Here is a 13,187-nt window from a genome sequence, read left to right as displayed (position 1 = left end):
ATGGTTGCCTTTAGGACATCTATTGTCAAGGAAACCCCTTTGCAGTAATGTCCATCCCGATGAAAATCCTAGATTAGGTCCCAGGTAATAGATGTTGTTTTAGGGACGTAAAGTGAGGATAACGGGAATGGGTAATCGGGTTATTGTTGGTTGGTGAAATTAAATATAATTATTTATTGTGGGTTGAAACCCCTATATGCTCACCAGGCTCACAAGCCTGACCCACTCAGTTTACTTGTATTACAGGTAGTGGCGCTAGGGCATAAGATGGATGAATCATAAGTTATTTTGTTTATTAGACTAGTTGTTATATGTAACTGTTGTATGGTCTATCTTTTGTTGTTTATGGTTTTGTGTCTGTATCGGAACATGACATCCCGAGTTTTGAGTATATAATGAAAATACATTTCTTTATGAAATGTTTTGGTAAATATTATTTTTATCATATTTTGTTTTTGGGAACAAATTCCGCAACTCTTTTAAATCAATGAATTTACTCTGAAGTTATTTTAAAAGCATAAATGAAACCGATCTTTTCTGGCCGTGATTTTGAAATGTCACAACTTCATCAAAATTCGGTGGCTTCGTATTATCGAATTACAAATACTGAAAAAATCAACCAGTACCAACCCCTACAGTTGCAACAGCTGCAGAGGCTGCAACAGCAATAGCCTCAGCAATGGTTGCGTATCTGTCATCAAAGAACTCCATCATCACGGTCTTGAGAGACCCAAAAATCTCCAGTATCTACCCCCAAACAATAGACACAACCTCTTCATGGATAATCTCTCTGATACGATCCTCTGTCACTACTGGCCAACCCTGACTACTAGCTCCCGACCCAAATCCAACCTCCAATCATCTCGTAATCACCATACTGAAAATATACCAGGGAGATATCAGATAATACACATATCAACATGGGAACCAACTCCCAACAAAGTCCTAGGGGTTATGACTTCCTTGTTACACATACGGGTCCAGTGCTTTCAGTAGTACGGGCCCATACTACCTTCCACACCTACACGTATTTGTCTCAAGGATCATCATGACAACCCTAAAAATACATTCTAGCATGCACACATACGAAATCCTCACAACCTAGAGGAAGGGTACACATCTCGAGACTGGCCGGATAAACCCACACAACTCATTCTACCACTAACTGCCACACGACCCTCCATCGGTGTCGGATAACTATTGCATGACTACAATCACATGCCACATAGTTTAAACAATCTTAGACTAAAAGATTCAATCCTACAACTTTTGGACTCAGACAAGAGCTGCACAGCAGGACCAAATCCCTTATTTTAAGATCATTTAAACCATGTAGCATGTGACTTAGTGTATTCACTCAATAGCTAGTTGACACGCGAAATAGTCATACAACAATCAATCAATCAAGTACTCTACAACAGATAATGCACCATATATCAGGCAATTCTATCATACAATTCATGAAGATCCCTATCCTATTACTAGCAAGTTGTTCTAACATATCATAACATAATCTTAATTAACTGTGTGGTAATTTGGGGTCTACTTATTGGCTCCGACTGATCGTACACCTTGCATCCTCCTTGATTATTTTGAAAACCATTTGAAAATTTGTTTAAAAACCTTTTTCCTTAGTTTCATACTGGATTCATACGAGTGTTCCTCCAATTCACTCAAACCAATGCTCTGATACCAACTTGTAACATCCACAAAATTCATGAAATATTTAAACTTCTAAAATCAATCCACAAATCATCATTGTTTACAATTTAGTTTTCAAAACATGTTTAATATTAGATTTTCCCCCAAAATCATAAATCCAAAACACTAGGAAGTGCACAATCATGCATTTGCCTTCCCACGATCATCGGAGGTACCTGAAACATAACCCAAAACTGTAACCCAAAGCTTAGTGAGTTTCCTCCAAGGTACCAACACGCAAACAAATAACATGTATACAATAACATCATAATATGGGTCCAATCAACCATCGAGTTAGAATGCCAACATACTATGGGTCCAATCAACCATCAGGTTGGAATACCCTAGGCCCTCAACCATCGGGTTGGAATGCCAACATACTATGGGTCCAATCATCCTCGGGGTGGAATACCCTCGGGCCCATTCAACCATCGGCTTGGAATGCCCCGACCGGTTGGCTTAAGCACAAAGCAGTGAAGCCTCAGCCACCAACCAAACATGTGTACATATAACAGATAATCATATAACATTCTATAGCCAGTCAAACAGATCTAACAGATCACCAAAGCATAGCATCATCCTATATACTAGGATACCAATCTAACATATCACTAAAGCATAACACCATCCTTATAAATAACTATTTTTAACCCAAAAAAATAGTTTCTTTAAGCCCAAAAAACAACTTCTTTTATCCCAATAAAAATATATCTCAAAATCAATTGGGGGCGGGGAAATGGGGATTGGGGGTGAGGTGTAACGACCCATAAATCAAGGGTAAATTTTTCATTTTTAATATAACTAAAACATTGATACCCTTTAATTCAAACATTTCAAATCATAGTCAAGTAAATCCTTTATCAGAGTTCAACCCAAAATCATTTGTTGCGGAATTCATAGGTGCGTGCACTGCGATCAATCCGAGCCTTTCCTTTCCAAAACGATGATACTTGAAACCATAAACAAAACCTGTAAGCACAAAGCTTAGTGAGTTTCCCAGAGCATACCATACACACAAACCACATATCACATATCCTGTTGCTATAAAAGCTACATGTATCACATTTCCTGCTAGCTATAAAAGCTACATATAACACATAAGCCATGCATACAAAACCCTGTAAGGATGCCATGGGCTACCCCACATGGTCTTTACCTAGGACTGCCATGGGCTACCCCACATGGTCATACATCAAATGTTATGAGCTACCCCACATGGTCGTTACCTAGGACTGCCATGGGCTACCCCACATCGTCTTACATCTAATGTCATGGGCTCCCCCCGAGGTCTTCCATGCAAGTATCACAAAGACAACTAGCATACCACATATCATATAATTACTAGCATACCACCTAGCATAAAGCTAACTATCATACCACATAACATAAAATGGGCTGGCCTTGGTGCCTTAGACCTATTGGTATGGTGAGAAGACTCACCTCGAATGCAGAAGCTTCCTGAAGAAATCCTTAGTTGTTGCCCTGCCAGCTTCCCGAGTTGCCACTACCAATCAATATACCCAAATTAGCAATTCGGCCCCATACCATAATCCTTAATCCATGAATGGGGTAAAATGACCATTTTACCCCTAGCCCAATATGATCTACAACTAAGGCCCAAACCCAAAACAAAATCCCAACATTATAATGTCCATAAAACCATCAATGGTCCAATTTTCCAAATTGGGCCCAGACCTTTCTAATGGACCTTATAAAGCCCAATATTCTGCTTAGTCAATAATCATGACCCAATTGGCCCACGAAGGCCCACAACAACCTAGTCCAAGAATTGGCCCAAACTGAGGCCTATAATACGAAGTTCATTTCTATATTGGGCTACAAGGCCCAATAGGCCCAACTATTCCATTATTGGCCCAAAGATGCATTCGGGAACAACTATCAGCAAATCCAGGCCCAAAACCATTAGGGCCTAAAGGTTCGAAGTCCACAAAGGCCCAATACATCCTGCGAGCGTACGCCCAATGTACTCTTCTGTACGCTTAGCGTACTGGGCAAAAGGGTTGTACGCACAACGTACTACATTGTACGCCCATCGTACAAACGACTGATGCACAAAATCCATTAAGTTCTTAATGCTTCAAACCAAGGGACCAAATTACAGATCTGAGCTCTACCTAACGTCTTAATCCATAAAGTTACTGACTTGGTGACTTATATGACCCACATGAACCCAAAATCAAAGTATAACAATCTACTTCCATGAAAATGACCATAACTATTGCATGAATCCATTAAGACCTCCAAGATGGCAACTTTCTGCCTTAGGGACTTAGTTAGAACCAAGGGTGGCAACCCTAAGCCTAAAAACGGATTTGGAACCATAAAGCTCCATTCTTGGGACCAAAAAGATCCAAAAACTCAACATAATAGATCTAAGCATTCAATGGTCAAGTTCAGAGCTTTATACCATCATCAAGCTGAAAATGAGTCACAAAAGCCAGATCCATAAGCTTCTTCTTGATCTCCATCTTTGCATCTAACTCCACCTTCTTGAAAATGAGCCAAACACTCCTAAAATGGACTCCATCAACTCAAAATGCCACCATGAATGGTATAAGATGATTTCTAGGGTTTAGAGGGGTGGAGGCTGGAGATATTCGGGTTAGGTTATGAGATAAGGAGTTTAAATAGGGTCCAAGACCCTAAAATAGGGTTCTGATCTAACTGGAGTACACCCAGCGTACATATGGTACGCCCAACGTACTCCGGGGATCATTCGCAATCCTCCTGGTCAGTACGCCCAGCGTACTCCAGGGTACGCGCAGTGTACTACCTTCTTTGCTAGTACGCCCCGCGTACACTTTGAGTATGCCCCGTGTACTCGGCTAAGCCTGAAAACCACGAAGCTTCCGAAGGCCATAACTTCTTTGTTATAAGCTCGATTCCGACGATCCTTATATCCACAGAAAGGTGACAAGAAGCCCTACACTTCTAACAACTTAAACCTTTCTTAAGACCTTTCGAACAAAAATCCATTTTACATAAAAGCCCGAACTGCTACTTTACCGAAATACCCCTAGGCTCCAAAACACGAACTGAACACCCGAATCACTTCTAATACATCACCCGCACCCGAAAGGGCGTAGATCTTACCTTCCCAAGAGTCATAATCCTTATAATGACCGTCCTTCGAGCCACCGCCTCAGACTAGGAATCAATTCGGAACAGAGCGTTACACGAGGATAATCCAGGAATTCGTAGGCGGGCCGGGGTGGCGAGGCTGGAAATTTCGGGGGCGGATACGGGGAAATGAGAAATTTTCGGGGGTGGAGGCGAGGAATGCAATCTCCGTCACGTTTGCCCCCATTGACATCCTTATTTGTCCCGACATCCACTCCTTCAAAAATTCTTGTATTTTAAAACATTAGTTTTAAGATATAGATAAATAATAGTATGTAGCTAAAGGAAAATGATAGATGGAATAAAGTTGGGCCTAAAATATAGAACAAAGTAAATATTGAATTGATACACAAATCATATACTAAGACAAAAATCATGCACAAAAAAATAATAGTATATACTAACAATACCAAAAAGACAAAAGTAAAAAAGGTGAACTTGAGTTGTACATGAGTGGTACGAACACAACAATAAATGAAGCTACTACTACTCAACTACCATCATTATGTCTTAGCTCTCTTCTAAGGTCATAGTAAGAGATAGTAAGGGAAGGGGTGCACAACAATAAATGAAGCTAGTCTCTATCCTAGTTATATACTACTCAACTACCATCATTCTTTCTTAATTCTCTCTTAAAGTTATGTTCTTAGCAAGGATTAACATCTTCAAGTCTAACTTCACGATATCTTCCTGGTTGTCCACTTCTACTTATACTGTCAACATTGATAGACTCAACTCTTCTAACATGAGCTATCGGTTTTCCGATTGTAACAAAGTATTATAAATATAACTAAAATGTAAAGTTTGGTATGTGAATGACTTTTACTCTAGCTAAAGTGGATTTCATAAAGCACATTGTATATGTGCATAATACACACTTCCTATTACATCATCACATATTCAATTCTTCAAGCGTGTATAATTTATCACTTGTAATCCTTTTATCTCGTAAAATATCACATTTATCCCTTCATTTTCTGAACCTTTTTTAAAATACATTTTCCACAACTCTATTTTTAAAGTGTTATTTTAACCCCTTAACTTTAAATTTTGTAAAATATCACTCTTATCATCTTCATTTTCTAAAATTTCATGTTTATTCTCGTAGTATATATATATATATATATATATATATATATATATATATATATATATATATATATATATATATATATATATATATATATATATATAATCTGGTTTTCTTTATGTTCGTTTAAAAAAATCTAATTTTTTATTTGTTGTTTTCATATATGTGTCGTTTTTTATGTATACTATAAATTCAAGTTTATTTATGTTTCAACATAAATTTTATGTATATTTACATGTTTTTTTAATCTAGGTTGAAGAGAAGGTACACAGTCTTTTTGTAGAACTTTATTCCTTGCGTTTTGGTTATTGTCATTGGTCTTGCGTATTGGTTATTGTCATTTTTAGTTTTTGCTTTTATACCATTGTATTTTGGTCTATGTAATTGTTCTATATTTTTATGGATTATTCAAAATCCTTACAACTTACAAAAAAAAGTCCCTAAACTCTTCTTAACTTTCGATAAAATCACCTAAAGCTCATTTCTTTTATACTTTTTAGTGTTTATATTGTACTGGCTTAATCAATTTTTATGTCTAATACGCATCAAAAGACACGTAACAACCCGCAACAAAACACAAACTCAAACACTAGTTCATACTAAAACAAAACAATTTTTCATTCCTGTGACAGGATTCAAATGAAAGCATCAAGTTTTTGTCAACTGATCATGTATGTCAAGTGAGTTCTATTTCTTAATGTGAAAACTCAAAATGTTTCACTCAAAACCAAACACATCACCACATTGGTTCCCAAGTTAATTTAATATGGTTCATTTTTTTTCTATACATCTTCCAAAATATCAGTTGTAAATACTAAATATCTTATAAAAGTTATATATTGTTTATCTTTATTGATCATAGGCATCAATGACATAATTTTCAAAAGAACTTAGATTGATTACTTAAAAAGGATGGTTCTTTCTGCTAAATATATATTCCACAAGCCCACACATTGATAAAAGTAAACAAACTTCAAAACATTTAAAACATCAAACTAGTTAGCAAAAAGAAATCTCATATCAGCCTCAGTCAACCTTCCAAGAGCTTCATTGCACCCTCCAACAGTCCTGTAAAAAAAACAAAATACAAATTTAAACCAAAAATCAAAACTAAAAAATCACAAGTCACAGTGAAAAACCAAATTTACCCCTCAAACACCAATTTCTTCTTCTCTTGAAGATTCAAAATCCTCTCTTCAATTGTATTCTCTATCACAAACCTCACAACCCTAATCGGTTTGTATTGACCTATCCGATGGATTCTATCCTGCGCTTGCTGCTCCACCGCAGGATTCCACCACGGGTCCATCAAAAACACCTGACATTTATTAAATAACAAAAAATATATATTATTATTTAAAAATATAGTAAAAAATAGAAAAAGTTGTTACACTTACATGTGAGGCAACTGTAAGATTCAAAGCAACACCTCCCGCTTTTAAGCTCATTAAAAAGATTTTACACTCTCCATCCTCTGTAAATCTTGTAATTACACTTTCTCTTGCAGACATACTCATTGATCCATCCAACTGAACACATTTCACACCACTCTGCAAAATTCTCACCGGTCAACCTTTGACTTTTTAAAATCCAAATACTCGCCATTTTATTTTATGTTTCCAAATTTAAATACATAGGGTCCATTTCTGTAACTTCTGTGAAACACAAGGACCATGTTGGTAAATTTGCAATTAGGCAGGGACCATTTCTGTAATTTTGTGTCTAAATTCCTTGTTAGGCAGGGACCATTTCAGTAACTTTATGAAAAACAAAAACCATTCCTATAAATCCCTTATTAGGTAGGGGCAATTTCTGTAATTTTTCAATCAGGCAGGGACCATTTCTGTAATTTTGTGTCTAAATTCGCTGTTAGGCAGGGACCATTTCATTAACTTTGTGAAAAACAAAAACCATTCCTATAAATCCCCTTATATTAGGTGGGGGCTATTTCTATAATTTTTCAATCAAGCAGGGACCATTTCTGTAATTTTTGTGAAACCCAGGGACCATTTCTGTAGTTTTGTGAAGCAGAGACGATTTCTGTAAATTTACTATTAGAAAGGGCCAGTTTCTGTAAATTGACTATTAGAAAGGGACAATTTCTGTAAATTTCATATTGGGAAGGGACTATTTCTGTAATTTTCCAATTAAGTAAGGACCATTTCTGCAAATATTATAAATTTGATAATGATAAATTTACCTTTTCCAAAGAATATTTAATGAGATCAAGAAATGACGTGAACTGGCTGAACACAATTCCTTTAGCAGAACCATCTCTTTCAACCATAAATCTGATTTCTTCCCTCTGAAAAAATTTGTAAATTTTAGATTCTCACATCAACAAAAATAAAAATAAAAAAAGTTGGAAAATATAAAATGACAAGAAACATACAAGGGCGTCGATTTTTGTGCTTGTTTGGAAATCATCTAAACGAATTCTGTTGATAATACTTGTTGACTTAAATCCTTTTAAAGTTGTTTTAGCCTTTTTGTGATCTTCTTGATCGGATTTTGCAGTGAAGTCAACTGTAAGCGGTTTTGAACATGAAGGACATGATGGTTGACCAAAGCTTCCACAAAAGTCAATCAGACATGATTTACAAAACACATGTTCACATGATGTCACCTATAAATAAAATAATTCAATTTAAACACAACAAACTTTACCTTAAATGCTAGAAAAAAGTCAATATATTAGTAGTAGTACCACAGGGTCTTCTGCCACATCATGACATAAACCACAAACTTGATCTTGTTCATCAATGGGTTTTGACTCATTTGCCCTCCTTGCAACAGCAGTCTTGGAGTACACCACAAGATAAGGATGATCAACAGCCTGAAATGTTAATATTTTATATATTTATTAATTAATATTAAATGTATTATACATGGAATAACATTAAAAACTCAAAAAATTGTAGGTATAATCATGTTTTTAAGATGGTGACCTGTCGCAAGCGTGTTAAAAGGTCAAAAATATGAGCATAGTTGTTCATCAATGTTCCTGCTTCAACATATCTGCAAATAAAAAAAAAAAAAAACAAATTTATGGAAAAAATATTGTTAAGATATAAAATACCAAAATCAGTTATCAGGGTTCCACTATAAAAAATTAGATAGAAAGAGGATTATATTTATACGTATTAAACTGTGCTTGACTTTCACTATAAAGTGAAGTGTAATAGTCTTGCTCTGTAATATCAAGGTAGTCACGCCTCAGTGTAATCTGTAAATAATTTAGAAATGAAAAACCAAATAAAATGAGTTTTCTACTTTTCTTGATTCAATAAAATAAAAAAAATAAATAAATAAAAAACTTACAATTCTAGGAGGAAGTGCAAGATCTGCAGCTCTACCCTTTTTAGTACGCCTTAACAATATACTTTTCAAAACCTTATCTTTCAACAAAATCATGGCTCTTTTACCATCATCACTACGCCCTCTATTTGCAATTGGATTAGCAACATATTTATTCCACCAACAAAAGTGTCTCACTGATTTGTGAGGGCAGTTTGGGCATGTTGAATTTGGACTATAATCAAGCACTTTACAATCACAGTCTTTACATAGGTAATAAGAATACGGAGTTATTTGTAAGAATCGAACCTAATAAGAAAATTAAAAATCACAAATCAGAATTGAATGAAAGAAAACTATAAACTTAACTAAGAAAAATAAAACAATACTTACAAGTGAGTAGAGTTCTCCAACACGATTCTGAAGAGGGGTCCCACTTAAAGCCCATTTATATGAAGATTCTAAAGCAAAAACAGCTCGGGTTGTATTACAACGTCTGTCTTTTATGTAATGAGCCTGTGTATATATATAAAAATATGTAAGTAATAGTGTCTAATAAGCTTCAAAACTTTTAAAAAACATACCTCATCTAAAATCAAGCGATCCCATTTAACAGAGTGTAAGATAGATTTCATAACCGATTTATATCCAGAACAAGAGGGACTTTCAGAAGGAACCAAGGTTTCAAATTTCTCTTTCTTTTGGCGCTTTTTGTTCTTGTTGCTTTTCTTTTTATAATCACCTTCATCATCTGATAAATCTTCCTTTGACAATGACAATTTTGTCCCAAGTTTTCCATTCTTTTTGCTCTGTTTTGACTGTTTTGTGGTTTTAACAGCATCAGGACCACAGAAGTATTTTAAGTGAATTTGTAGTTTCCTTTTGTAAAATAGTTTTCCACACCATTTGCATCTGTCTTTTGGTGGCATCACGTTTTTTCGATACTCAGCCTCTACAATGGAGTATGTAGTGATGATAAAATCATATTCAGAAAATTCAAAAAATGTTTTTGCTCTATTGGCTCCGTGATACACCAATACCTTATTGCTTCCTTTTGAAGTGAATCGATCAATTTCATTGACCCATTGCATGACAGCAATTAATGGGCATATCACAAGGGTTGCTTTGACACATGGCAATGAAGAATCACTTGAAAAGTCAACTTGTTGACCGAATTCATGACAAAGTGCACGTTTAGCAAGTACAAGGGCAATAGCTTGAACAGTTTTCCCCATTCCCATTTCATCAGCAAGAATCCCACCTCTTGAAGGAGATTCTTCTTGCTTCAATCCCCATGCTAACCATTCTTTTTGGTACCTTAAAAGTGGCATAATCAAATCAGGTGATGGCTCAACAGTTTCTGCCACTAGTTCATTCAAATTATCTAAATCAATATCCTCATTCATATGTTGGTCAAGCCAGTTCTCAGTTTCTTCTTCCCAAATTTCCCATAATAATGTTGGTTTTGTCTTCTTCTTCCTTTTTGTGTGTGTTCTTTTTTTAACTTCAACAACATCTTCTTCTTCTTCAAGACTGACATTATCAACTTCAACCACCGTTTCTTCATCCGATTGTTCCACACTTTCCTGAGCTTTTCTCTTCCACCTTCGTGAAACGGATTTCCTTCTCTTTGGCTTATCATCTTCAGAATCTGTTACATAATCTGGAACCACTTCTTCATTTTCCATACCTACGTTCACATAAGAAGCTAAATAGATCAAATAGAGATAACCATTTTCCGTTGTGTGTAAGAAAAAACCCCAATTACTTTGATATGGAAAATAGTTAAGGGAATCAAGAGGTACCTTCAAAACTAGATTCGTTGTAATCGGAGTCCTCAGAAGACAAATGACCGTTGTCTTCATTGTCTGAGAGATCCATAATTCCCTTACCTACAATCGAATGAAATCAAGTTGAAAACCAGTTAGATAACCATAACACAGAGAGCAGTTTTTCAGTCATACAACTCTCAAGTTACAGATAAAACTAAAAACAACATACGATTCATAGATAACCATATAACATAATAGTATAATACTGATGGCAGATCTTCCGTAACAACTTCTGAGCGTCAAGTCTCCTTTCCTTTTTAGGAGAAACTAGAAAAGCACTCAAATTACAGAAAAAAAAAAACAAAGAACCTACAATTCTTCAGTCCATTCAGTGAAAAACAGCAAGATCAACCAAACACAAGCGAAGCAAGCCAAAAATACACAAATCAAGAGCATCCAGAAAACATTGTGATAGATTCACATATTACCTTTGTCAGAAGGATCAGACGAGCGAGAACGAAGCTTCATGACGCGTAACAATTGAATGGAATGGAACAGAATTAGGGTTTCTATTGATGAAAAGGGGGGCAGGATATGAGTTTCTGCTTCGAAATGAGTGAGGGGGTTATCAGTCGTCGCGGGAAAAACTAATATTTATAGTATGGGCGATGCAACTGTTCCACATAGCACGCTTTCTAACCCGTGGGAATAAATACAATAAATAATAATTAAATATAGACAAATTACAATACCCTTTGTTGATTGTTGTTGTTGCTGGGATGATTGGATACTATCCAGAGTTGTTTGTGAAATCGGATTTTAGGGACAAAATCCAGTAATAGGAGAGTGTTGTAATCGTATGTTATGTTATTTATTGATTTTTATGGAATAAGAAAGTTGGTTTGGGGTGATTTTGCGACGCCATCATATGTGGTTGCAGCACGTGCTAGCGCAGTAAGTTGCGGCGCGATTTTATGTAAATCACAGTTGCTCTGGATAGAAATAACTAGACTCTACTTATAGCATTTTGTTTAATCGGTGACAAATAGTGTCAATTCTTTTACCTGGTTCCTAAAAAGGTTGAAACAATCTTTTAGGGATATTAGGGAAGTATTATTCATAATCAATATGGGCGATGTGATAACTTTTTCCTAGGTTAGGTATTCTCTTATTTATATCATAGGTAATTTTGTAAGAGCGTGGCAATGATGGCTTTGGGCTCAAGAGTTGGTGGAAACACCATGTTTGATCATTTGTTTTGGCAAACTTGCAAATCACATAGAATGTGATTTTCAAGAAAATTTTCGCCGACTACGCCCCGCCGAATGTGAATGACTTGCAAATATCAGTCATGCGAAATAGGTAAAACTTTATTACCCAAACATCCGTTGAAATATAATCAATATTAATATTCCAAAATCTCAATTTAGATGTTATCGGTTCATGAACGCAATTTGCTGACAACAACTCTCATTGAGGCTGTCTTTGAATACACTTAATGGATTTATATTTAACGCATTGACTTTGATGGTAAAATACTATATAAATAGCAAAATATTATACATAGATGGTGCTTTAGAGGATTGTGCAACATTTTTCAAGTAACGGGTTTTAGGTAAGCTTGTGTTATAGATTTGCAACTTCACATGTGGGAAATGGCAAAGTCGTGGTAAGGCGTGCGATCATGCTTTTGCAACAATATGTTGTTTAACCTACACTGACTTTTACCATTTGATTCAATTGTATGAGAGGTCTGATGTATATCAAGTTGAATACCAACCAACAATTGTGCATCCTCTATTACCTCCATTTGAATGAGAAATATCATACCCGATGATAATCATTTTAACCCTTAGGTAATCGAATAATTTATGTTTTATCAACAATAATTATGTTTGGATTTGCAATTAAGAAGTATATCTTCCTCAAAGTTGTTTTTTTTACATATTTTTACTTCATAACTTACTTTTGATCTAAAAAAATTATGTATTTTTGTAATCCAAATTTGAAGTGTGATATGTCTATAGATATCTTTTACTAAGAAGAACACAAACAAAAAATTTCACCCCAAACAAAGTTGGTATGAACAATTTATAAAGGTTTAAAATTATGAAAAAAAAAATAGATTTTTGTAAACATAATATGCAAAAATCTACCTAGCCAATACATGTATTTCAACAATAAAA

The 13,187-nt window shown here is 35.4% G+C and overlaps 1 protein-coding gene across 1 annotated transcript; it reads right to left on the bottom strand.

The window, feature by feature from the left end:
* Window positions 1–6,806: 6,806 nt before the first annotated feature.
* Window positions 6,807–11,642, bottom strand: LOC111905656 (DNA repair protein RAD16). Its single transcript, XM_023901349.3, has 13 exons — window positions 11,490–11,642; window positions 11,035–11,121; window positions 9,814–10,919; window positions 9,623–9,745; window positions 9,254–9,538; window positions 9,073–9,158; window positions 8,881–8,950; window positions 8,640–8,768; window positions 8,325–8,558; window positions 8,133–8,237; window positions 7,330–7,482; window positions 7,081–7,250; window positions 6,807–7,000 (listed from the first exon to the last, which is right to left on the bottom strand). Exons 1-13 carry the CDS (start codon window positions 11,527–11,529, stop codon window positions 6,928–6,930), a joined length of 2,661 nt encoding a protein of 886 aa, XP_023757117.1. The 5' UTR covers window positions 11,530–11,642; the 3' UTR covers window positions 6,807–6,927.
* Between the last annotated feature and the right edge of the window lie 1,545 nt (window positions 11,643–13,187).

The sequence above is a fragment of the Lactuca sativa genome, chromosome 9 (genome assembly GCF_002870075.4).
Source record: "Lactuca sativa cultivar Salinas chromosome 9, Lsat_Salinas_v11, whole genome shotgun sequence".
NCBI classification, from domain to species: Eukaryota; Viridiplantae; Streptophyta; class Magnoliopsida; order Asterales; family Asteraceae; genus Lactuca; species Lactuca sativa.
The sequence above is the reverse complement of the archived record's forward strand: the minus strand, read 5'-3'. Positions and strand labels throughout refer to the sequence as shown.